Source organism: Oncorhynchus clarkii, chromosome 25, assembly GCF_045791955.1.
Source record: "Oncorhynchus clarkii lewisi isolate Uvic-CL-2024 chromosome 25, UVic_Ocla_1.0, whole genome shotgun sequence".
Taxonomy (NCBI): Eukaryota; Metazoa; Chordata; class Actinopteri; order Salmoniformes; family Salmonidae; genus Oncorhynchus; species Oncorhynchus clarkii.
The window spans coordinates 10,439,818-10,466,209 of NC_092171.1; the positions used below are offsets into that span (position 1 = coordinate 10,439,818).

Sequence of the window (26,392 nt, forward strand, 5' to 3'; positions counted from 1 at the left end):
AGCACCTTATACCACCCACCACTGCGACCTGTATGCTCTAGTCGGCTGGTCCTCGCTACATATTCGTCACCAGACCCACTGGCTCCAGGTCATCTACAAGTCCATGCTAGGTAAAGCTCTGCCTTATCTCAGTTCACTGGTCACGATGGCAACACCCACCCGTAGCACGCGCTCCAGCAGGTGTACCTCACTGATCATCCCTAAAGCCAACACCTCATTTGACCGCCTTTCCTCCCAGTTCTCTGCTGCCTGTGACTGGAACGAATTGCAAAAATCGCTGAAGTTAGAGACTTATCTCCCTCACCAACTTTAAACATCTGCTATCTGAGCAGCTAACCGATCACTGCAGCTGTACATAGTCCATCGGTAAATAGCCCACCCAATTTACCTACCTCATCCCCATACTGTTTTTATTTATTTACTTTTCTGCTCTTTTGCACACCAGTATCTCTACCTGCACATGACCATTTGATCATTTATCACTCCAGTGTTAATCTGCTAAATTGTAATTATCCGCCTACCTCCTCATGTCTTTTGCACACAATGTATACTCTTTTTTCTACTGTGTTATTGACTTGTTTATTGTTTACTCCATGTGTAACTTTGTGTTGTTGTCTGTTCACACTGCTATGCTTTATCTTGGCCAGGTCGCAGTTGTAAATGAGAACTTGTTCTCAACTAGCCTACCTGGTTAAATAAAGGTGAAATAAAAAACAAATAAAAATGGAGGTGTGTGGCGACCAATGAGAGGAGGGTTCCCCTCCAGGTAGGAAGGGAGTCATTTATTTTTTTACTCTCAGTGATGCGTTGTGAATCTATAAAATACCATTCAGTAATGTCCCAGTATCTTTGATGAGCACACTAATTAAAAGGGTCTGCACTAGGGATATTCAGCTCTTACCCTACGAGGTCCGGAGCCTGCTGGTGTTCTGTTATAGCCGATAATTAATTGCACACACCTGGTGTCCCAGGTCTAAATCAGTCCCTGATTAAAGGGCAACAATGAAAAAGTGGAGCTGGCTGCGAGGTCCAGAGTGAAGTTTGAGGGGTCTACACTTTGATGGCTCAGACTATGTCCGAGATTCAGACATGGCTTGAATGAGAAATGACTTTCTGTAAATAAGAGACAGGATAGACACCAGAAGATGGAATGTGTGTTTCTTTATTTATCCCAAGTCAATCAGAATAAACCAACCCACGTGGCTATGAGCCAGCCTTCCTCCATGTACTGTGATACACCCAACCAAGTCCTCCAATCCATCTGGAAGTACACTACATGGCATAAAGTATATGGACACCTGCTCGTCCAACATCTCATTCCAAATTCATGGGCATTAATATGGAGTTGGTCCCGCCTTTGCCGCTATAACAGCCTCCACTCTTCTGGGAAGGCTTTCTACCTGATGTTGGAACATTGCGCCAGAGAACATGTTTTCCACTGCGCCAGAGTCCAATGGATGCAAGCTTTACATTACTCCAAACCCATTTTATGAAGCTCACGAACAGTTATTATGCTGACGTTGATTCCAAAGGCAGTTTGGAACAAAGGACACGCTTCAGCACTAGGCGTTCCCGTTCTATGAGCTTTTGTGGCCTACCACTTTGCGGCTGAGCCGTTGTTGCTCCAAGACATTTCCACTTCACAATAACAGCCCTTAACAGTTGACCGGAGCAGCTCTTGCAGGAAGTTGACAAACTGACTTGTTAGACAGGTGGCAACCTATGACGGTGCCACGTTGAAAGTCACAGATCTTCAATAAGGCAAATGTTTGTCTATGGAGATTGCTTGGCTGCGTGCTAGATTTTATACACTTGTCAGCAACGGATGTGGCTAAAAATGTCCAAATCCACTAATTTGAAGGGGTGTCCACATACATATAGTTTAAGGTCTCCCAGAGCCTACAGGTCTCCTGAACAGCCCAGCTAGTTCCTGAGACAACAATGTCAGATGGCCAGAGCAACGCACACACAAGTATGTTCCGCAAGCATGCACACTCACTCATAACATGCGTGTCTGGGACAAGCAGGCGCAGACAGGCAGGAACGCACACACACACACAAGCTTGCAGATCAGTCACTCAGAGGGGTGGACACTTGAAGTGGCATGGTGTTAGGTCTCAAAATAAATGCAGCCTTTAGAGGGCAGCAGAGAAACCCTGTCAAGCAATACAGGCGTCATCTACATCTCATTAGTACAGTGGCTTCCTCTCATCTGCGCTCATATGAAGATTTGAGATATGTGCAGGTCGGTGCTAATTAAATACAGGAAACAGGGAGAGAAAACCACAGACTGTTGGGATGCACCCAGTCTCCCTTCACAGCAGATGAGATCACGGGCCGTTCTCCATAGAAAAGTACATTTAAAATGACAAACGTGTGTCTGATATTATTTCGCAGGCACTTTTAGCCAAAGCGCCTTACAGTTAACACATTCAGTGTGCGTGGCCCATGCAGGAGTCATTCAAACAACCGGAGGGCCTAATGTGTTTCTGTGTGTGACGCAATGATATGATACAGAGTGAGGAGATCATGGGAAGAATACATGCTCATGTAAAGGGTCAAATAGTTTCACATTACAGACATAAGAGAAGCACTCCCTGTTGTCAATCATGAAATCAGCGCGAAGACAACATTACAGCGGATTGTATGTACAGGCCAGATTGAGTTTAGCATCAAGCAACAATATGTATATACATTAAAAACCCATTTTTTAAACTAATTATAGACTGTGTTTACACAGGAAGCCCAATTCTGATATTTTGCCCAATGAGCTGATCGAATTGGTCAAACGATCAATTAGTGAACAAATATACAAATTGGGCTGCCTGTATGAACGCAGACCTAGACATACGAGTTAAGTCTCATATGCCTCCAGCATTAAATCTGGTTTACATGAAACCCCCCCCCCCCCAAAAAAAACTTCACAGATATCAAACTAAATCTTTCCCTTGTGGAAAAAAATAATCAAAACATTAGTACACAGGGACAGAACGTCTGAAATAGTGGGACTGATGGAATGTTGGGTTTTTGTGTTGATATCCTGGGAGAGAATGGGATGAATAACTATGATAACAGCTCCAAGGCAGATACGGATCTATGTAAAAGACTACAGGGAAAATAGTGGATATGTGATGCGTGTCTGGACCGTTGCACGACCGACCGACACACACATGGTTGAGGAAAACCCCACAGCAGGGGTGTATTAACGAGGAACTAAACAGAACAGGGAGGGACCTATTTGAATGTGTCCAATAAACTTTTTATTTTTGTTTCTGGTTGAGGAAATACTATATATCCCAGGGGGGTTTATGGGTAGTATTATTAGATGTGTTCCATCTTCTGACGGAATGAGAGAACGAGCTGCCTGTCTTGACACGGTCTGTTTGACAGGAAGTATAGAAGTCTGGAGTGTGTGAGTCTCACCCGGGTCATACTGCTCAGAGAGGACAGGAGAGAAATGAGCTCAGGAGGAGAGCGGGGAGAGGAGATAAAAGGAGAGAGAGAGAAGAGGAGCAGGCTCGGCCCTGCCACAGACACACTGGACCCTGTGTTAGCATTGCACCGGCAACACAACATGAAACAATCAAAACCAAAAATAAACACACCTAAAACCAGAATGCCTAAAGTCTTCACATGTTATGGGAAGGGTTGTCTGTCTTTCTGTCCGTTTGGTTTACTGACTTAAAACACACGTGGAATTTATTCAAGAAGTCTGTGGAGCTCCAGAGAGCTAGCCAGCTATCATAGCTCTCTGTGTTACCCTTTGGCGCGTTAGCCTAGCGGTGAATCCTAGGGGGCCAATCCTAGTGGAGAGCTACGAGGTGTGCTGGCTTTTGCTCTGGACCTACCTATCAGATACTCATGAGGATCTTGTATAGTTGAATTCAGTGTGTTAGAATAGGGCTGGAGCAAAAGAGTGCACCACCCCCCCGGAGCAGAGTTGGCAGCCCCTGTTAAGCTAACGCTTAGTCAGAGTTAGCCGTTCGTCGCTATCAATGGCTCAGATCTGCAGCACCAGTCCTGCGGCAGAGATGTTGTCCCCTCCCCCGGCCGTCTGGTAAACCTCGGTGCACACCAGGACAGGCGCCACACAGATCTCGTAGTCCTCCTCGTCCCAGCAGCTGACAGGCCTGGTCTCCTCTAGAGGGATCCGCTGGCTGCCCTCCTTACTACTCACCGAGAACGACTCGTCCATGATGAGGCGCGCCTTGCTGGGGTCGATGTCCGGCGAGCCACACACGTGGCGGTTGGCGGTGAGCGAGGCCTTGGCCACAGCAGACATGGTGTTCTTCCACTGGGAGCCGCGCGTCACGATCATGGCCTGGAACGCCAGGGTGTGTACGTGGAGCCGGGTCAGCGGCCGGCCTTTGGCACTAGTGGCGTAAGCGCCCATGTCGCTATCCTCATTAGCGTCGCGGTAGCGCTGGTTGACCAGGCGGTAGAGCGCCCTCATCTGGTCGAGGACGGTAGCAACGCGAGGGTTAGGGTCAGAGAGCACGGTGATGTTGGAGCCCCTCAGAAGGCTGAGCAAGTTGGGCAGCTCCTGCTCGTTCATCCCCAGAGAGTCAGCGTGGGGCAGGACCAGACGCAGCAGGTCCCCCATTAGACCCTCATCCACGAAGCTGGCCATCTCAAAATGGACGCCCGTACGAGGGGAGGAGGAGGAGAGGAGACTGCCCAGCCGAGAGAGCAGTGCTTCCCGCTCACCTGGAGAGAGAGAGAGAGATGCTGTTAGAGGGGGAGAGAACTTATTCAAAGTAGTAAAACCAGTCTGACAGCACAAAGGCATGTTCCTGGCCAAAGAAAACACAGCATTGGATACATCCCCACACCCTCCCTATACACACACATGTGCTTCCTATGCCGGCTGAGTTCTAGAGGCCTGTGTGACTGAGGCAGCAGAGCTATTGAATAGAGGCAGGCAGGGTTAATCCACTTGAATACCAACAGTCTGCACGTCAATGGGAACCAACCCTGCCTTCCCCTCCGCTCTCTTATCCTTCCCTCCGCTACTCTCTCCCTCACAGCAACACAGACCACTATAATACAAACAGTCTGTCACTCAATGGGAACCAGCTCTGCTCTGAAAACACCTGCCAATTGGGGAACAAGCTGACAAACAGGGTGGCAGAGTATCCTCTCACCCTGTTGGAAGGGGAAGCTGTCCATCATCTGGAGCCCGCCCACCACCAGCAGGTCAGGGTGGAAGTCCTGTAGCTTCACCTCAAAGTCCTGAAGCGACGCCAGGTACGGGTTATGGTCATCACTGTGGACTATGTACCTGGACACACACAGGTTAGTGACACAGGGCAAGGGTTATAATGGACTACATCATAGGTTCACAGGTACACGCGCACGCACACACACACACAAAGTGAAGGTCCTGATATGCAACCACACCATGAATAATCTAACTCTGTTCATCTCACACCCTCTAGTATTAACACACACCTGTTGGCTCTGCGGGCGGTGTACTGGCCCCAGGTGGCTCCTGATGGGTACTCCAGGATCAGATGGATATCAGGCTCCTCCACCACATTACCTGCAACTGGAGAGACAGAGGGGGAGGGAGGTGGGTGGGGGATGGCATCAAGGAGGGATGTATGTACTCATGTACTGTGTGTGTGTGTGTACCTGTGATGTGCTGGGACAGTATGTCAGCGAAGTCGGGGCTGAAGCTCCCCCCTAGCAACACGTCGCAGCCCTCGGTTGCCATGCGACCAGCCATCACCGGGGCGTTGCCACCTATGGCCCAGCGGTTGTCGGGCAACTCACGGGATGCCTCGACCAGCTGACTGAACAAGGTGTCATTTATCACAAACCGCCTGAGAGGAGAGGGGGGGGGGGGGGGGGGGTTGAAGGGGTACCAGAAAAAGGAGGGAGGGTTAGAATGTAGAAACTCCACAGCTTTTAAAGAGTTACACAACCAAGCCCAGGAAAACGTTTTAGAAGTGTGTGTTAGTGCTGAGAGATTAGTGCTTTTTAAGGTCAAATATATGGTGTAGGGAAGGTTCCATAAGGATAGGTCCTGAGTGGAGGCTTTCCTCTGCGAGAACCAGGTAAATATGGTGTAGGGTAGGTTCTAGAGGTCGACCGATTATGATTTTTCAATACAGATTATTGGAGGACCAAAAAAAGCTGATCCCGATTTGTTTATTCATTTATTTGTAATAATGACAATTACAACATGAACTTTACTGAATGAACACTTAACTTAATATAATACATCAATAAAATCAATTTTGCCTCAAATAAATAATGAACCATGTTCAATTTGTTTTAAATAATGCAAAAACAAAGTGTTGGAGAAGAAAGTAAAAGTGCAATATGTGCTATGTAAGAAAGCTAACGTTTCAGTTCCTTGCTCAGAACATGAGAACATATGAAAGCTGGTGGTTCCTTTTAACATGAGTCTTCAATATTCCCAGTTAAGAAGTTTTAGGTTGTAGTTATTATAGGACTATTTCTCTCTATACCATTTGTATTTCATTAACCTTCGACTATTGGATGTTCTTATAGGCACTTTAGTATTACCAGTGTAACAGCATAGCTTCCGTCCCTCTCCTCGCCCCTACCCGGGCTCAAACCAGGAACACATCGACAACAGCCACCCTCGAAGCATCGTTACCCATCGCTCCAGGCTTGAAGTCATAAACAGCTCAATGCTTGAAGCATAGTGAAGAGCTGCTGGCAAACTCACAAAAGTTCTGTTTGAATGAATGCTTACGAGCTAGCTGCTGCCTACCACCGCTCAGTCAGACTGCTCTATCAAATATCAAATCCTAGACTTAATTATAACATAACAACACACAGAAATACGAGCCTTATATCATTAATATGGTCAAATCCGGAAACTCATTTAGAAAACAAAACGTTTATTCTTTCAGTGAAATACGGAACCATTCCGTATTTTATCTAATGGGTGGCATCCATAAGTCTAAATATTCCTGTTACTTTGCACAACCTTCAATGTTATGTCATAATTACGTCAAATTCTGGCAAATTAGTTCGCAATGAGCCAGGCGGCCCAAACTGTTGCATATACCCTGACTCTGCGTGCACGGAACGCAAGAGAAGTGACAATTTTCCTAGTTTAATATTGCCTGTGAACCTGGATTAAAAAATATACTTCTGTGTATGGATTTTAAGAAAGGCACTGATGTTTATGGTTAGGTACACATTGGTGCAACGACAGTGCTTTTTTCACGAATGCGCTTGTTAAATCATCACCCGTTTGGCGAAGTAGGCTATGATTCAATGATAAATTAACAGGCACCGCATCGATTATATGCAACGCAGGACAAGCTAGATAAACTAGTAATATCATCAACCATGTGTAGTTAACTAGCAATTATGTTAAGATTGATTGTTGTTTATAAGATACGTTTAATGCTAGCTAGCACCTTGCCTTGGCTCCTTGCTGCACTCGCATAACAGGTAGTCAGCCTGCACGCAGTCTCCTCGTGGAGTGCAATGTATTCGGCCATGAATGTGTCCAAATATGCTGATCACCGATTGCTATGAAAACTTAAAATCGGCCCTAATTAAAAATCGGCCATTCCGGTTAAATCGGTCGACCCTCTAGTAGGCTCCATAAGGATAGGTCCCGAGTGGAGGTTCCTCTTTGAGATCCATGAGTGACATTACAGTGTAGGGTAGGTTCTGCATAGGATAGGTCCCTAGTAGGGGTATTCCCCTGTGAGATCTGTAAAAGGGATGAAAGTCCCAGCTGCAGTGACAGTGAGGCAGTAGAGTTTATGTGGATAATGATAAGGTTGCCTATAAATTCTGAAGTAAAGCCACATGCATGGTTAAAAGAAAAGCAATAAGATATTCAAACACTGTTTGCGTTACGTTGCTCAGCAGTAGCACCAAGGAGAACGGTTGGTTTATGCCCTATGGGGAGAGGGAACCATAACATTATGTGGAAATAGGATGACAAGTGTGATTAATGTTGGTAATGTGTGTTATCAACAACAGTGATATTTGAGGCGTAAAACTGGAACAAGACATTAGGTCATCAGTATTCTCCAGTAATACATTTGCAGACGCTACAGCATTGGTTCTAATACAAGGTATTAAGTGCCGTGATCAATTAATAGGCAGAAATACCATTACCATTCCCCGGGGGAGTGGGTAGCGCTACCTTGGAAAATAGTTAATAGAAAGTGTATATTAGAGACGGGAGTGAAGAAATATTAACACCCTGGACACCGTCGGGAGAGGTTTCGGAAGAATAATTATTGAAATGGCGACAGACGGCCCCCGATTCACCCTGTAAAGCGGAGCTAGAGGATTTTAATAAAGCCGTGGAGGCACTGAAAGAAGCGCACGAGCATTCTACCAATTCGCCTCAAATATGGGAAACATTTTGCAAACTGGATAAAATTGGGCAACATTTCCCTGCTGACAGAAAATTCTAATCAAATAAAGAACTCACAATGACATCATTGAGAAATCGCAAGCTCAATATCCAAGTTGTAATGTTGCCGTTTTATCAACAGAAGAGTATAGAAATTATAGAAATTAAATGAGTAGATTCCTCAGCTGCAAAAAGACGGTACGGGAGTGCATTGATAGAATTTGCACTTCGGCTTTGATGGCAGGTTTGAAACCGGTGATCAAAACGGCAATTGCGGGGGTAGTGGATGAAATAGAGCAGGATGCTTTGAGTGGAATAATACTCCTCTCACTTGGCAGACGTGCGAGGGGTTAATACGGCCACAGTGAAAGTCACTAACAGTGGTTTCAATGGCCAAGGTAAGACAAAGAAAAGTGGAGAAAAAAACAAAAGCGTAGGGTGATCGATGTGGGACTAAAACAGGGAGCTATCGGGCATTGGAAGAAAGAGGTCCTGGAACCTGCTGTATTTGGAGGAAATGCTGCTATACAAGTGTTTGCAACAAATCCTCGAGAGCAGCAAGACAGGAACATTTTACATAGCAGTGAATGGCCTCCGTTCGATCAACAGTGGTTCAGAGATAACTTTTTAATAGATGGCAGGGATTAAATATTGCGGATTCCTTATGATGAGAAATTGGCTAAATTTGCCACAGGGAAAAGTATTTTGGGTTGAAGAATCTAGGCGACATGCCAAGGGATGGATTCTAAAGACATAACAAATTATAATTATCTGGCCAAACACTCCTCGCAAACTCACAAAACCTTGGGAGGTTTTTAATCTCATGAGACATTATGTAATTTTATTAGGAAATAGATTGACATTTTATGTCGTCTTATTCTGAAATAGATTTCTAGAATGGACGAAAGGGTGGAGGGGTCACGAGGAATTAGCACAGGGGTTTACCAAACCTAAAATGAACTTTACATTTTTTTTTAGTTCATGAACATGGTGGTGCAGTGGTTATGTAGAATCATGGGGAAGAGAGACCTGTGAATCGTTAAGACTCGGTGGCGAGAATGTCACCATGTCTAAGGGTAGTACGTGCTAAATAAACGATGGGGTGTATTAAAACAAACATTTAAGGATTGGCGTAAGGACAGTGGTTCCCAGATAGCGCCTGTTCCTGTGTTCTTGACCTACGGTTTACCAGCACGCTCACACAACTTACCAGTTATGAATATGCGTTAGTGGTGTTGATACTGGGAGATTTATTTTGTGGGGTCTTTTCAATTTGGTATGCAGAATTATGGAAATGTTAGATTTTTAAAAAAAAGTGTTTTGGAAGGACAGGGAAAGAAAAGGGAGATGAAATATTTGAAAGTCACCTGACTTTCTGGTGAGGCCAGATCAATCTCACTAGAAATGATCGAAACAGGTGGGATTTAATTATAAAAATGAATGAGAAACACCAGTCTCTATTCTATTTTACCATTACTTTATGGGATATCATTATTTCCTTATGGAGTTTAAGAGTTGTAATTCTAAGTTGATTGGTTATTCAAGTTAGTTTATTTTTGATTTAGCAATGTGAATCATGTGTTCAAAGGGGGGAAACTACCAGTTCCCTGGGACCCTGGTCTTTGGGTAAATACACAAATGTATTTTGTTCAGTCTGCATAGAGAAGGAAAAATATATGTTAATGAGAGTTGACAGTTACTCCAAATGGAGTGTGATGTGTAATTGCTGATCTCATTTTTGTCTTTGTTTTGATACAAATTTCACCAGATTGGGTCTGCTGGATTGTTGGGATTCCCCCATGGGCTAGGGTGCTAACTCCCTGATCTGGTAACTCTTACGAGAGGTCGCCAGAAAAATAAGGGAGTATAAACTAATTTTGAAAATGGTTTCAACAGTAACAGTATGTTGTTATGCTTTGATATTTGTCATAGAGATAATGTTAAGAAAATTTGGAATGTAACAATTTGTCATAGTCAATGCTTTTCTGGATTTCCTGAATTTGATTTACTTGAACTAAACTGTTGTTCTGATCTGTCCTCTCTTGAGGTTATCATGGAAGGTGACGTCAGATCGTGTCTTAAAGGTATCACTTAATGCATGGTAGGTTTTGAGGTTCACACAAACCCTGTGTGAATGCATGTGGAGTGAGATCCCATTCAAACTTCTTTCATGCTCTTGGTGTACTGGTGGGAGAAATGGACGAGAGAATGGTGGTAGCTCAGATGAGAGACTTGTGTACTTATTTGGATATTGAAAAATCGGGACATTACCAAGGGCCATCAAATGTGACATGAAAGAGTTACATGTGCTGTTGGGAAGATGAACTGTAATGCTATATGAAGAAGACACGCTAGAATGATAAGTACCGGGAGAAAGGTGGGGGGGGGGGCGTCAACCATGCCCGTTATTGTTTAATTGGGGTATCAGATTTACGGAGGAAGATCTAACAAAATGTATTACAGTTTGAGTTCAGTTTCAAATAAAAATGTTTTAATTAAATGCATTATGAAATATGACCTTCATTATTTTATTGCATTTTAATTGAAATTCCAAAGCCAAATACTGAGAACATGCAATTGTCTTCAACACCATAAAACCATCATTAAGAGCACACGATGGTAGAGACTAATTACTGTGTGCTTATCACTTTATTTACTAAAATATTTATTGTGTGTATATTGACCTGGTCTGTAAGGAACACATATCTGTGTTTGTGTGTGTGTGTGTGTGTGTGTGTGTAACCGAATGCCTTTGTAAAGGATCGCAGACTTTGTCCTTTAGTTGTTCATTAACACTGTGCACTAGAAATGTCACAACACACACACACACACACACACACACACACAAGGGGACTTGGCCACTTACTCTGAGGCTGCTCCCGGGGCAAAGAAGTAAGCGAAGCTCTGTGCCAGCTGATCAGCGGTCTCTATGTAGTCATGGTGGAGAGGCTGGCCTGTGGGCGGCAGGCCGATCTTATTCAGCAACGTCACCCCATCCACGATGACGTCAACACAACCCCCTAAACCTGGAGGAAGAGAGAGAAACGGTGAGAACAGTATTTAACTCTACACAATCACAAAGCAACCCCCAAATCTCAGAGACAGAGACACAGAGAGAACATAATTTGATGCCCCCAGCACAGCCACCAATCCCCCCCCCAATTACTTCCACTGCCCCGCCTGCCTGCCCAGTACTCCCAGTACTCTGACAGATGTACTAAGTGGCAGAGGGAGTGAGATACAGTTGAAGTCAGAAGTGTACATACACCTTAGCCAAACACATTTCAACTCAGTTTTTCACAATTCCTGACATTTAATCAGATTAAAAATTCCCTGTCTTAGGTCAGTTAGGATCACCAATTTATTTTAAGAATGTGAAATATCAGAATAATAGTAGAGAGAATGATTTATTTAATATTTTAATTATTTCATCACATTCCCAGTGGGTCAGAAGTTCACATGCACTCAATTAGTATTTGGTAGCATTGCCTTTAAATTTTTTAACTTGGGTCAAACATTTTGGGTAGCCTTCCACAAGCTTCCCACAATAAGTTGGGTGAATTTTGGCCCATTCCTCCTGACAGTGCTGGTGTAACTGAGTCAGGTTTGTAGGCCTCCTTGCTCGCACACGCTTTTCAATTCTGCCCACAACTTTCTATAGGATTGAGGTCAAGGCTTTGTGATGGCCACTCCAGTACCTCGACTTTGTTGTCCTTAAGCCATTTTGCCACAATTGTTGCTTCAATATAGCCACATAATATAGCACCTGTCTTTCCTGCAGCAAAGCACCCCCACTACATGATGCTGCCACCCCCGTGCTTCACGGTTGGGATGGTGTTCTTCGGCTTGCAAGTCTCCCCGTTTTTCCTGCAAACATGACGATGGTCATTATGGCCAAACAGTTCTATTTTTACATCATCAGACCAGAGGACATTGCTCCAAAAAGTACAATCTTTGTCTCCATGCGCAAATGCAAACCATAGTCTGTCTTTTTTATGGCGGTTTTGAAGCAGTGGCTTCTTCCTTGCTGAGCGGCCTTTCAGGTTATGTCGATATAGGACTTGTTTTACTGTGGCTATAGATACTTTTGCACCTGTTTCCTCCAGCATCTTCACAAGGTCCTTTGCTGTTTTTCTGGGATTGATTTGCATTTTTTGCACCTAAAGTATGTTAATCTCAAGGAGACAGAACGAGTCACCTTCCTGAGCGGTATGACGGCTGCGTGGTCCCATGGTGTTTATACTTGCGTACTATTGTTTGTACGGATGAACGTTGTACCTTCAGGGTTTTGGAAATTGCCCCCAAGGATGAACCAGACTTGTGGAGGTCTACAAAAATTTGAGGTCTTGGCTGATTTCTTTTGATTGTCCCATGATGTCAAGCAAAGAGGCACTGAGTTTGAAGGTAAGCCTTGAAATACATCCACAGGTACACCTCCAATTGACTCAAATTATGTCAATGTGCCTATCAGAAGCCATGACAATTTCTGGATTTTTCCAAGCTGTTTAAAGGCACAGTCAACTTAGTGCATGTAAACTTCTGACTGACTGGAGTTGTGATACAGTAAATTATAAGTGAAAGTCTGTAAACAATTGTTGGAAAAATGACTTGTGTCATGCACAAAGTAGATGTCCTAACCGACTATCCAAAACTATAGTTTGTTAACAAGAAATTTGTGGAGTGGTTTAAAAATGAGTTTTAATGACTCCAATCTAAGTGTATGTAAACTTCCGACTTCAACTGTACTACAGTACTCTGTGCTTCGTAAATATGCTACCATAAATCAAGGTGCATGCAAAGTCCTTTCAGAAATGTGTCAACACACAATAACAGCAAAGTCACTAACTTTACCTCGGTGCCAAACTGAACCATGTACCTAACGACTCTCTAAAAGGTTTGGTAAACAATACTTTTCTGTGGGTACATTCTGGCTTGTAAGGAAAATGTACACAATTTTGCTGGCATTAGTTTCAGGGTGTATTACAGCCTAAATAACCAGACCAAGTAATTTGCATTGATTTATTGGCTCATTAGCTAGCTAGCTAATAAGATACATCAGCTAGCTAGCTAATAAGATACATCAACCACAATTGTAAATATGTTTAAATGGTTTTATAAAAAGCTGCTGGTGCTTGCTTGGCCAGATGGTTTTCATGCAATCCAAAACCCCATAAAATGGCTAAAACCACCTGCGTCATTCCTAGTGTGCGGTGCCTTTTCTGTCCCCAGGAAATATCACTTATTTAGTGTAAGATTCCAAAAGGCTTTCAATAAGGGCAGGTGTCCTTTACCTTAACACAAAATTATCGAACTTGAAATGGAATTTTATGCATTTTGAATTGGGATGTGACAAATGTACAAATAAAAAAATACATCTTAAAAGTTTAAACTGCCATTTTGTTGTCATTTTAACATTGTTTTTTTAATCATAAAAGTATGTGTTTCACAATTCAGATATGGTCCTGCATATGACCATTAAGGAGGCGCAGTCCTGACAACCTAACCAGACAGCGTTTACCTTACTGCTGTCCCCACCCACTCAGCAACAATGGTATTAATGCCGTTTTAGGTTCTCTTGTCTCTTTCCTCCATGGTCTCAGTTGTCAGTACATAGGACTTCATGTCCCACTTCTCATCAATGTGATGGCTCGTTACAGTGAGGTATGACAGTGTGTTTCATAGACGTCCAACAATCTGTTAATGCCACGTATGGTGTTTTGAGAGCTTGCGCTTTGTGCTTGCAGTGCAATTATTGTACAATTTCTCCATCAGGGCCTTTACGGTTTTTCATCAAAGCATCTTTTAGACTGGCTCTAGATATGCTATTAGGGTATTGATGCTGACATTCTCTACTATTGGCTGCATATCAACTGCAATCATTTCTGTAATCATTTGATCATTGTTGCACTGGTGCCATCAAAGGGTTGGGTCTCCCTTTGAGCATTGCACCTGTACTGCAGCACAATTCCATCTCGCAATGGTTGCATTTAATCACCTTCTCATTTAACTTCTCAAAAGTATTGCCATAGAGGACTTCGCTGCTGTCGCTTCCCTAACTCACTATCTGCCATTTTTTCCAACTGTTAATGAGCATGACGTGCGGAGCACTTTATATCCGCGGCAAATAAAATAAAGGTTTTCGGTAAGGGATTTTTTTTTCTAAACATTAACCATCCCAAACTCGTTTAAACATCAAAGCTATAAAAAAAACTACACTTTTTTCAGTAGATGTTGGCGTTTTCGCCAAGTCCCGTGGGGGTCATTCATCAACTTCCACCAGAAATAGAAGCCATAAAAATAGTTCAAATTCATCATATAATTCATCAATAACTTTTTTTCGTGATTACTGTATTTATTATTATTTTATTTAAGATGTGCGTGTCACTAATATCACTTTCCACCCTGTTAGTTTGTTGTAATTCTCCTTTAAGAAAACAACCCCTTCCTACAATAACACCACATTCAGTGTCGTCATTTATTTTGTGCAAAAACGGTGCAAAGTTCAATAAACATAAAACACGCAGTTGTATATTTTTCACGTTGTTAGTCTGTATTTCCCACTCATACATTTCCTTCCTGATAGGTTAAATTAGAGAAAATTAACAAAAATGTCTAAATATATTTGATAGAGAAGTTAAAAATACTGTTCAAGTGTTCACCATTATGCTAATTCAATCAGCTCACTCACAGAGCTATTGCTAATTTACACCTGTAAGGTTCCTCCATCCACCCTGTTAGGATTATGCACCTAACCGTTTGGAAAATGTACCAACAAATGTTAAGTGGCCGAGTTTGACTAATATATTTTTCTGAAAGTCTAACGTCCTTTCTCTGGTAGAATACAACAACAAAAATACAAAGATATACTATCCAAAAGGCACTGGTTTGTAGGAATGACCCTCCTCTCTGCGCATCAAAGTAAGGACTAAGGTTAGCTGACATTAGCTAGCTAACTGATGCTAGGCTAGCTTGTCATATAGGATTCTCACCTATCGCCACCCTGGGTCTGGCGTTGTTCATCCCCACTTTGCTTTCAGCCCGCAGTAGGGAGGACAGCACCGTGTCAAGCCTGTTATCTAGTCCTGACTCCCCTGGAGATCGGAACCAGTACGCCAGCAGAACCATTGCGAGGGACGCTGCAGTCCCATACTTCATGAATGAAAACCCGCTTCCTTGCTCCATGGCCAGTGGCTGTGGACTGGCCAGCGGTCCTCCAGGCAACAGCTACGACGAGTCTAGCAAACAAACTGGATTGACAAAACAAGTGTCCCTGAGGAGGCGGTTGTGTTGTTGGTTTCAAGCGTGAATACAGGGTCAGCCCCAGGAAGCTGCGGAGGGGGAGTGACAAGAAAGCGGAAGTAGCTGGCTAAGGCCACGTTTTGGTCGGTGCAATCTGAGATCCTTGGGACGGCCCTACCCTAAACCCTAACCAAAGATTAACTAAACCTCTCATTGTTCTATCTATGCCCTAACCGTAACTATTTAAATGGAAGTCCAAATGACCCATGATAGTGACGATCCACTGATTATCCATTATACTGGGTTTCCACTAGTTATCAGGGCCAAAGGCAAAATTGTCCATAAAAATATAAATGCTTTTTTGTCTTAATTTAAGGTTAGCAGCGTTGTTAAGATTAGGGTTTAAAATCACATTTTAAAGAAACATTTAAGAAATAGGCGGGTTTATGACTTTTTGGCTGTGGTAACTACTGACGACCATTATATTGACCCGATGCTCTAGTGCCCTCAAACTCGGCTTGTTTTCATTGGTCATCTCTAATCAGGGACTGATTTAGACCTGGCACACTAGGTGATGCAATTCATTATCAAGTAGAACAGAAAACCAGCAGCCTCCGCACCTCTAGTGGCTTCCCAGCCGACACAGTTCAGAAGAGTTCGTGCATATATTATGACGACATATCTTGATCTCTGGCGCCCTCGTGAAGCGTCAACCCGTAAGCGTAAAGCATCAGACAAGCTCAATGCACATAGTTGGTTTTATTAAAACACATGAGGTGTGTCTATATATGGAAAAATACACACTAAAAAACATTTTGAGCACTCGATTGGTCGAAAGAACAGACTACTTTCGGTCGACCAATATTTTCTTTAATCGGTGACAGCATCCCGCAAGCCCTCACCGTAACCCTCCCTATCACTAACTAGCTAAACTGCCAACAACCATTAGGCTACGTACAGAAGGGCTTTGCAGTGGCAATTTGGTGATAGCAGTCGCCTAGAATTTTCACTGTGCCAAGACGCCACCTTTTCTACACAAGTCCCTAGTGGCAGCAATATAGCCCTACCGTAATGACGCGAAAACACCAGTCAGCTTTTATTCAATAGCTCTTTTCACATAACTGCTGTTGATTCAGTGGCTTTTATCTGTCACTGTGGCCAAAGTCTGTCAAAATATAGCTAAGATTTTTTCACAATTTGTTACTCAATCAAAATGTCTGTCTTTGCCCAGAGCAATCAATAGACATATACTTATTTTTATAAATGAGACATCAGAACACATACACTGACATTCACTGGCAGTGTGCATGGCCAGAGTCTTCTATTTGACCATTTATTTCCCTATTTCAATTGGTGCTTTTGTTGTAAAATACTGCATCTAACTTCTGGAATAATATCAACTAGTTTAGAGTGGTCCTCCCATATAAATATAATATAGACTAGATTCTATTTCCATGGGTCCTCCCATTAGGACCAATGAAAGAACCTTCTGCTAATCAAAAGCTAGTTCTTATATTGCTCTAACGAACCCTTAAAGATAATTTGACATACATTTTAAAGGTGTCACCTGTTTCAGCTATCCAGATTGCACCTTCCGACAGTAACAATATTTATGCTAGAGATGCGCCTCTGGTATACACATACACTTCTTGACCAAAAGTATGTGGACACCTGCTCGTAGAACATCTCATTCCAAAATGATGGGCATTAACATGGAGTTGGTCCACCTTTGCTGCCATAACAACCTCCACTCTTCTGGGAAGCATTAGTGAGGTCAGGCACTGATTATGGGCGATTAGGCCTGGCTCGCAGTCAGCATTCCAATTAATCCCAAAGGCGATGGTGGGGTTGAGGTCAGGGCTCTGTGCAGGCTAGTCAAGTTTTTCCACACCGATCTCAACAAACCATTTCTGTATGGATCTCGCTTTGTGCACAGGGGGCTTTGTCATGCTGAAACAGGAAAGGGCCTTCTCTAAACTGTTGCCACAAAGTTGGAAGCACGGAATTGTCAAGAATGTCATTGTATGCTGTAGCGTTAAAAGATTTCCCTTCACTGGAACTAAGAGGCCTAGCCAGAACCATGAAAAACAGCCCGAAACCATTATTCCTCCTCCACCAAACTTTACAGTTGACACTATGCAGCTCCCAGCCAACAGTTATTGTGCTGCCGTTGCTTCCAGAGGCAGTTTGGAACTCGTAGTGAGTGTTGCAACCAAGGACAGATTATTTTTTACATGCTACGCGCTTCAACACTCGGCGGTCCCGTTCTGTTTCCACTTCACAATAACAGCACTTACAGTTGACCGGGGCAGCTCTAGCGAGCTCTTCAGTAAGGCCATTATACTGTCAATGTTTGTCTATGGAGATTGCATGGCTGTGTGCTCAATTTTATACACCTGTCAGCAACGGGTGTGACTGAAATAGCCGAATTCACTCATTTGAAGGGGTGTCCACATACCTTTGTATATATAGTGTAGCTATGGAAGGCTAAGTGGCAACATTGGCCTTAATTGGTTATTTTACAGTGATCAATTCCAGAGGGATTTTTTTCTCATTAAATTCACCCTGGTTATTCCTGACCTAAGTTATCACAGATATGGCCAGGCCTACTAACAGGTTTACACATAGCTGCGGGAAGTAGGGGTGCTGAGGGTGCTGCAACACCCCCTGAAAAAATGTAATAATTAAGAAATACAAATATATAAATTATTCCTGAATTACCAGAGAAAAATACTGCCTCTGTTCTTACACATAGCAAAACTGACCTTAGATCAGTGTCTTACTCCAAATATAGACAGAGTACGTGTGTCCAGAAGGAGGTGGGATTCACTATAAAGATAAGAAACAAGGTTGTAGCTCGCTGATGAAACAGGCATAATCACTCCCACCTTTTACTACCCGGTCTTAGTATGGGATAACACTTCTGTTAACTGTCTGCCTGTCACTGGCGTGGCACTTTGTGACACCTTATACAAACATGATGTGATTGATATATTTCACTTACTTGCAGGGATGTTCTGTATGAGATTGTGTTAAAGGTGTGTGTGTGGTCCAGACTGTTTCTATAAGCACCCGAGGAGTAACAGACTATCTGAGAGACACTCCAACAACACTTAACTACTTCCTATGTCCACTGAGCCTCAGGCTGGAGAGAGAGAAGAAAAAGTACAGGGGGATGACAAAACGGAGAGAGAAAGGGGGAGGAGAAACAGAGCAGGGCCAAAGTAAACAATAATGAAAAACAGATTGAGACACAGGACACAGAGGAGTCATTGAGATGGAAGGGAGATGCGGACAACAGATGGGTGGGGCTTGAGAGAAAAACAGGAAGGGGAGAGAGAGAGAGGGAGAGAGACAGAGAGAGGGGAGATCATAATGGTTTGATAAACATTGTGTTGAGTTGTGTCATGTTTACAGGGTGTGTCCTTCTAACTAACTCAAGCCTAACACACCCTGCCCACTTCTCACCACTCTGACAGTCAGCACCACCTAACAGGCTCTGGGAGCTAACACAAGACTTCAGCTCTCAGACAGGCTTACCCATCACACTCTGTTTCATGTGCCCCATACATAGTCACCCAGATCTGGAGAATAAAACTGCATTGAAAAGAATGTCCATTGTGTTGTGACTGTGTGTTTGTGGCATCCTGTGTACATCCTAACCACTGTCATGGAATGTAATACATCTGAGAGGTTCAAATGAAACCATATGACTGTAATAGTCCTCCTCAGCCTGTTTCCATATGCTGCTTCCTGAAAGAAGGTATTCATCCTACACAACACTACCAACCATGCTAGATGTATTCTACACTATAGGCTGCAGTTTGGAAAAGAAACTGCAGCACACCGGTGTGTGTGTGTGTGTGTGTGTGTGTGTGTGTGTGTGTGTGTGTGTGTGTGTGTGTGTGTGTGTGTGTGTGTGTGTGTGTGTGTGTGTGTGTGTGTATGTGTGCGTGCGTGTGTGTGCAGGTATGCAGGTTCTGGCCCATCCCTGAGGACCTGCTGCTCCAGGCCTTTGAGGATGTATATGTAGACTGTATTGGTTATCTTGGGTAAATTCCCTTTATTGCAGACTGTATAGGTTCTGAATGTAGACTGTATTGATTATATTGGGTTAATTCCCTCTATTGCAGACTGTATGGGTTCTGAATGTAGACTGTATTGGTTATCTTGGGTTAATTCCCTCTATTGCAGACTGTATAGGTTCTAAATGTAGATTGTATACATTCTTATCTTGTGGTTTATATGTTGTAGACTGTCTAAGTTCTGTAAGTAGACTGTTTTGCTTCTGTATGTAGCCTGTTTTGTTTCTGTATGTAAACTGTAGGCTCTTACGTTAGATTCCTTCTTTTATAGACTGTTTAGGACCATACCTTGGGTTCACTTTGCATCAGATCAGCTGAACAAGGGACATTTGGAACCGGAGGAGATAACGAGTCACAAAGTACTTGACACAGGCAGGTAATGTGGAAGCAACATAGAAAACCACAGAATCATTGGCCCGAAATCACAAATCTGTCACATCTTGTCACTTTGTATTAACATTAATGTGTTCTTTGATTACAGCAAGGTGATATTACAGTACTCATGCCCTCCAGTGGTCAAAGATTTTGACAGCTACTGACAGATAACAATCTACTGTACAAACATGATATGATGATATCCCCCAGATCAGCAATATAGTCTCTGGTTGACTACAGTATTAATTCTGAGCATATTTCAAGAAAAGGTCACTTCCAGTTTGCTGGTTCCCTTCGACCAAGCAGATGCACTTATTAGTATCTAACAGATGCTCAGCTGGAGTGACATTCAGCAAATAGTGTGTCCCCAGAATCAACATTGAGAAACCCTGCTAAGGGGTGGCGGTAGCCTGAAAGTTATAAAGGCAACTGCCATCACTATCTCAGGAGCCACCTACTGCCGTTGTGACTTTGAGCAAGGCTCACTTTAAACTGCAGGGGCTGGCTGTTCTGTGGTGGACACCGTGCTGCTCCCAGCGTGTTGTGTGCGTTTATGGTGTGTTTGGTACTGTGTTATCGAAAGTTGTGATTGTGTCTGTATAATGGATGAATAAAGATCTATTGTTCCTATGAGTTCCTCTGTGCAGGAGAGCTCTTCACCCAGCAGGAGATGGAGGAGATTCTGTCAGCTGTTCTGGAACCTGCCAAGAACGCCATCGTCTACAAAGACTTTGTTAGCATGATGACCGTGGATGACCCCAGACACACACACATGCACACACAAACACCCCCCCCCCCCCCCCCCCCCCCCCCACACACACACACACACATACACACTCTTGCATGCACGCACACTCACACACTCACACCTTCTGGGAATAATGACAAATGTAACCATCATCTTGCCTAATTGTTGTATTGTTCTAGATTCAAAATCTGATACAGAATATATTGAGGTATTGTAAATATTTGCAGTGACATAAAACATTGTTTTATCTTCATCTGTTGTGCTAGGCCATGCAGTGACACCAGATGGCGCTGTGCATCCACAAACAACATCAAAACCCCAGGCTGTGTCAATCCCATAAATCACAGCAGCAATATGCTTTCATTAACATGACACCACCAGCATCCCCTATGTGCATTATCCTCAGAATGCGAAACACAAATGAATTGAACGAGACTATTCATGAATAGGACAATAAACTCAAGCTTTTTTGGGGGGGGTTTAAGTTGAGTGATTGTGTTTTGTGTAAAACCTCTCCAGTGAATGATTTAATACTACCTTATTGCTTAGAAATATACCTCGTTTCTGTGGTAGTGGTGGTGATGATGATGATAATTCTGAATGATATTCTTGATTAGGCCTAAACCTCTTTGATCCAACTATACATAGCACACCCCTGATCCAGGTACCTTTTTAATGCACATCACTCTCTTGCAACCATTGTCTATCATAGGCTACGCATCTGTTACTACCTTACTCCCTAGTCAGCATTTACCCCCTCCAAAAGTTGACATAGGAAATTAGCTGCCACCTGTCAGTCAACCAAGCATTGATACGGTATTGGTCGGCCAGTGAGGAGGGGGCAGAGAGGACCCTCCCCCAGCCAGATGTGAGCGCCACTCTCTCCAGTCTGCACCTCTGCCTTCAGATGAGCACGGAGCCTCCTGCAGTTTGCAGGCGTACAGACAGCCAGAGGAATACCACGGCTGTGCCTCTGCTCTGCCTTGGACTGTGGTGTGGGCTATAGCGCTGCAGACGCGGCGTCCCCACTGTCTCAACGTTGAGCCTGTGCGGCAGCGGCAGAATTCACTCTGCTACCGCCTTGCCTGCTGCACTTCGCCGCTCCCAGAGAGAGAAACCCGTCTGTCCTCCACTTTCAAGTCGCTAAAGGAGACCGTGGATTGGAACTAATTATTGCGCCTATTGGATCAATTTGAGTGGACTTACTGTTAGGTCGTTGTTTTTCATGGTTGAATACAGTAGGCTATATGGATACCCAATCTGTGTGATATTGGTTCATGATTGAGAAGCGCGGAGGGGCGTGGAATTAATTTAAATCTATTTGGTCTTCTTGGATGTAAAACAACCGAGATTTATTTCTCCCCAATCCTCCCTTCCCATCTCCTCACCTTCAACATGACTTCTCTGTCTGGGACCAAAGAGAGGTCTGTGACCAGCAGGAGCAGAAAATACGGGGTAAGTATTTCTAATGAATACTAGTATAAATGGATTGGATGATTATATCAGTGATAATTGTGGCAACAACAACAGTGAGTCGTGCACTACTGATGAGCGCTCATGCATTCCAACAGAGCAGTAACTGTATGCTTGCTACAGGTTTGAGTGTAGGTAGGCACTTAATTACTGCGGCGAAGAGAGTAGGCTATAGTTAGGGAACGCAAATATCATACTCACCTTTAGTTTTTTAAATGCTTTTTTGCAATTTGTGTTCAAACTTTAGACCTACGTGGTTTTTTTTCGGCTGTGGTGCCGTTTATTAACATTGCAAAGACCGCGTATAGTGACTAGTGCGTTATTGTGCGTCTCCCCAATTTAAATGTTCCATTAAAGGTAGGCTTGCCTTTATGTTGCTCCCAACAGATTACCGACACCTCCCCGACAAAATCAACCTCCTTCTCCCCGGAGACATGGTACAGAAAGGCCTATGAGGAGTCCCGGACCGGCAGCCGACCAGCTCCAGAGGGAGCCGGATCTATGCCCAGCTCCACAGGCACCCCCTCCCCAGGATCTGGCACTTCGTCCCCGGGATCCTTCTCCGGTTCCCCCGGGACCATATCTCCAGGGATCGGGACCGGTTCCCCTGGGTCTCTAGGTGGCTCGCCAGGTTTCGGTACAGGTTCGCCTGGCTCTGGCAGCGGGAGCTCCCCTGGTTCTGAGAGAGAGAGGGGGATATGGTGTGAGCACTGCAATGCCCGGCTGGCGGAGCTGAAGAGACAGGCGCTGAAGCTACTGATTCCCGGCCCCTACTCCAGCAAGGTAAGCCCGGCTATATGCAATGCTGCTCGGCTATAGCATCCTCTGAATCTGGCGAACTCTGCAAAGACCATCAGACATCACTATGGTGTACCATATTGGGAATATTGACATCTCCATACATGGCATGACTGTTTTCTGTTTCCATGTAAAAGACGCATGATATGAGTAGTGAGTTGGAGTTGGATAGTGAGTTGGATAATGGTAAATCTGACTACTACCCTGTTTGTGTTGTGTTGTGCTTGGGCTGTAGAGCCAGAGAGCCTATGGGAAAATCTCAGTTCAAAGGCAGACAGCTTTGTGCGGGGTGCTCGTTCTATAACTGGTATTATGCCAAAACAAATATGATAATACAATTTGATTTCTTGTCCATCAGCTTTATCCAAAATGTAAATAAATGAGTTCAATTTGCTTCATTACGCATTTTTTTGGCGATTAATATAATGGATGCTTTCCATTAGGCCGATAGTTTTTTTCGTGTCCATAGTTGGGTTATTTACTGTGGTATTTGGCTACCTATGTATTTGTATTTCCCACTGTCATAAATGAATGCTACAAATGAATTTTGTCAGAGGCACAGACTCGTTTCACTGTGCAGGTGTGTGTGTATGTATGTATATTTGTGTGTGTGTGTGTGTGTGTGTGTGTGTGCGCGCGCGCACGCGTGCCTGTGCTCGCGTGTGATTGTTTGCGCGCCCGCGTGTGTGTGCGTAAAGAGGGTTCTCTCGCTATAGAGCACAATAGGCCTATATGCCCGATTGAGTTTTTTTTTCCAACATGTTGCGGAATTTAGGCGGCCTTGCCAAGTTATCTGCATTGCCAAGAGTCTAGGTCCTACAGAGTGACGAATGCAGCCCGCGGGGACGGTGTTAATTGGTTACAAATAGCAGCGTTCTGCGTGGCACAGCGCGCGTACAGTCAACCCAGAGCGAACAGAGGAATCGCGTCATGATCCTGGCTGCTGTAAAAAGACCACGGGTCGTTAAGACCGCAGGGGGGAGGGGTGGTACTGGTGGGATCCCAATTAAAACCGATTAAAATGAGTTCGGCTTTGACTCCCAATGTGCGTAATTGGCCCATTCATCCACGGGTCTATTCTGAGGGGATGTAGAATGCTTATGAACTTCTAACCTTATGCTTAAACTCAATCTTTCTCTGAACCATCTCCCCGTTCTAGCCCAGCCTAACCATGGTGCATAAAAGTTGGATTTTCTTTCAGCCTGGTACTGTATTTGAGAACAAGCGTGTTTGAAGGTCTAGGGTTCTCTCCATAGTCTGCCATTCCGGTGTGGTTGTATCTACAGCACGCCCTACTGTTTGTTGGCAATAGAGAAGGTTGCTCTGAGACATGGTTGCTGACCGTGGTCATTGCTGACAGTGCACAGGTGATGAGTGAGTGGTAGGCCTATAAGTGAGGGACCAGAGCAGTCCCAAGTAGGGACACAGGGGGTGCTGTATAGCAACAGACAGCTGGGCCGCGTTCAGTAGACAAAAGTTGTGGAACTTTGCCGATAGAAATGCCATCAATAGAGCTGACACAATCCCTTATTCCAGGGCTGCCCAACCCTCTTCCTGGAGATCTACTGTCCTGTAGGTTTTCAGTCCAACCCTCTTCCTGGAGATCTACTGTCCTGTAGGTTTTCAGCCCAACCCTCTTTCTGGAGATCTACTGTCCTGTAGATTTTCAGCCCAACCCTCTTCCTGGAGATCTACTGTCCTGTAGGTTTTCAGTCCAACCCTCTTCCTGGAGATCTACTGTCCTGTAGGTTTTCAGTCCAACCCTCTTCCTGGAGATCTACTGTCCTTTAGGTTTTCAGTCCAACCCTCTTCATGGCGATCTACTGTCCTGTAGGTTTTCAGCCCAACCCTCTTCCTGGAGATCTACTGTCCTGTAGGTTTTCAGCCCAATCCTAATTTAGCAGTTCTCCAGGAAGAGGGTTGGGCAGCCCTGCCTTTTTCTAAATGTCAAAGAGGGGTGTTTGTTCTACATGGTGTATTTCTATCTGAAATCAATGTTGCACAACGTTGTATCCTGCTGAACGCTCCCCCAGGTGCCTTATGGAGTTGAGGAGCTCACCTATCAGACCGAACAACCAGGGGTGAAGTTTCAGACACAGGGTCAACTTGCAGTGGAAACTGAACAGATTTCTATTGAAATCATAGTGGGAACTGGGAGAAACAAAAAAACGTTGGGGACCACCTCGTGACCTTGGGACTATAAGGTTCTATCTGCACAAGGCATAGTTCTGAGATATTGAGCATGAACGTTTTCACATCTCAGATCTCAGAACTGTTTTGTAGTAAATTCTTCTTTCTTTATGACAACTGTAGCTATTGGAATACATAAATGATAGAATTACACTATTTTACTAAGATAGTCAGAGCACATCCTCAAATACATGAAGAAATGTATTATGCTCACCAGACTAATTATTAACTGTCATCACTGAACAACGATGTGACAACATTTAAGGTTTCTGACAGTGTTGTTTAGTTTTGCTTGCGTGCCAGTATTGCTGTCCAGACTAGCCTAGACCATACTTAAAGGGAGATTGCAAAGATGTGTTCTGATTGGTCCCTCTGTATTTGTTCAGGCTTGTGATTGGACCTTAGATAAGGGTTTATGAGGGGTTTATGCAAGAATTTCACTTCACCTGCATTAACATCTGCAAATCTGTGTACGCGACCAATGAACTTAGACTTGGTTTGATTTAGTAAAAAAAAACAAAAAAAACACTTACAATTGACTTACATTTTTTTTTAACATCACAAACATATGAAGAACCATCTAAAGATTAATTATATGCGGCTAACTCATTTTTGACAAAAATGGCAGATAGTCCCAAGGTCTCTACCTGCAAAATCCCTATCTAACATCAGGATCTTGACTTGAACAATGAACTGTCTTGTTGATTAAGTCAATATAAATGGTACACGATGTTCGTATGTGCACCTTCTGGAAGCTGCAGGTTTAGTGAAGGGGTCATATGGAGCGCGGTATTGTCAAGGGTGGGAGAATCTTACTGTTTAGTCGTGTGTGTGTGTGTGTGTGTGTGTGTGAGAGAGAGAGAGAGAGAGAGAGAGGGGGTTCAGATAAAGTTAACCTTTTTCCCAGCCTCCATTACATAGTGGTAATTGACTGGAGAGTGTGGGTATGTTAGTATTATAGTGGATTACAGGGTGAACGTTTGACACTCTCCTAGTGAATTGCACTCAGCAGGTAAATGCACAGGCTTCCACATAGAATTGTAATTCAAAGAACGGACATAACAGACTTTTCCATTCAGAGCAATGTTGGAGGGCAGCCATATGCGGCGGGCCATTTGGAAC

General features: G+C 43.9%; 2 protein-coding genes across 2 annotated transcripts in view; one reads left to right on the plus strand and one right to left on the minus strand.

Moving 5' to 3' along the window:
- Window positions 1-1,141: 1,141 nt before the first annotated feature.
- LOC139383834 (ADP-dependent glucokinase-like) lies at window positions 1,142-15,705 on the minus strand. The gene is made up of 6 exons (XM_071128412.1): window positions 15,352-15,705; window positions 11,229-11,388; window positions 5,635-5,825; window positions 5,452-5,548; window positions 5,145-5,281; window positions 1,142-4,707 (listed from the first exon to the last, which is right to left on the minus strand). The coding sequence occupies exons 1-6, from the start codon at window positions 15,542-15,544 to the stop codon at window positions 4,001-4,003; spliced, it is 1,485 nt and encodes a 494-aa protein (XP_070984513.1). The 5' UTR covers window positions 15,545-15,705; the 3' UTR covers window positions 1,142-4,000.
- Window positions 15,706-21,714: 6,009 nt separating this feature from the next.
- Window positions 21,715-26,392, plus strand: part of LOC139384025 (kinesin-like protein KIF26B) — a 172,533-nt gene continuing 167,855 nt past the window's right edge. Inside the window, exons 1-2 of the mRNA XM_071128655.1 lie at window positions 21,715-22,264; window positions 22,670-23,065. Of these exons, the coding sequence (XP_070984756.1) occupies window positions 22,205-22,264; window positions 22,670-23,065 (456 nt within the window). The 5' untranslated portion in view covers window positions 21,715-22,204. The remainder of the gene's footprint in view (window positions 22,265-22,669; window positions 23,066-26,392) is intronic.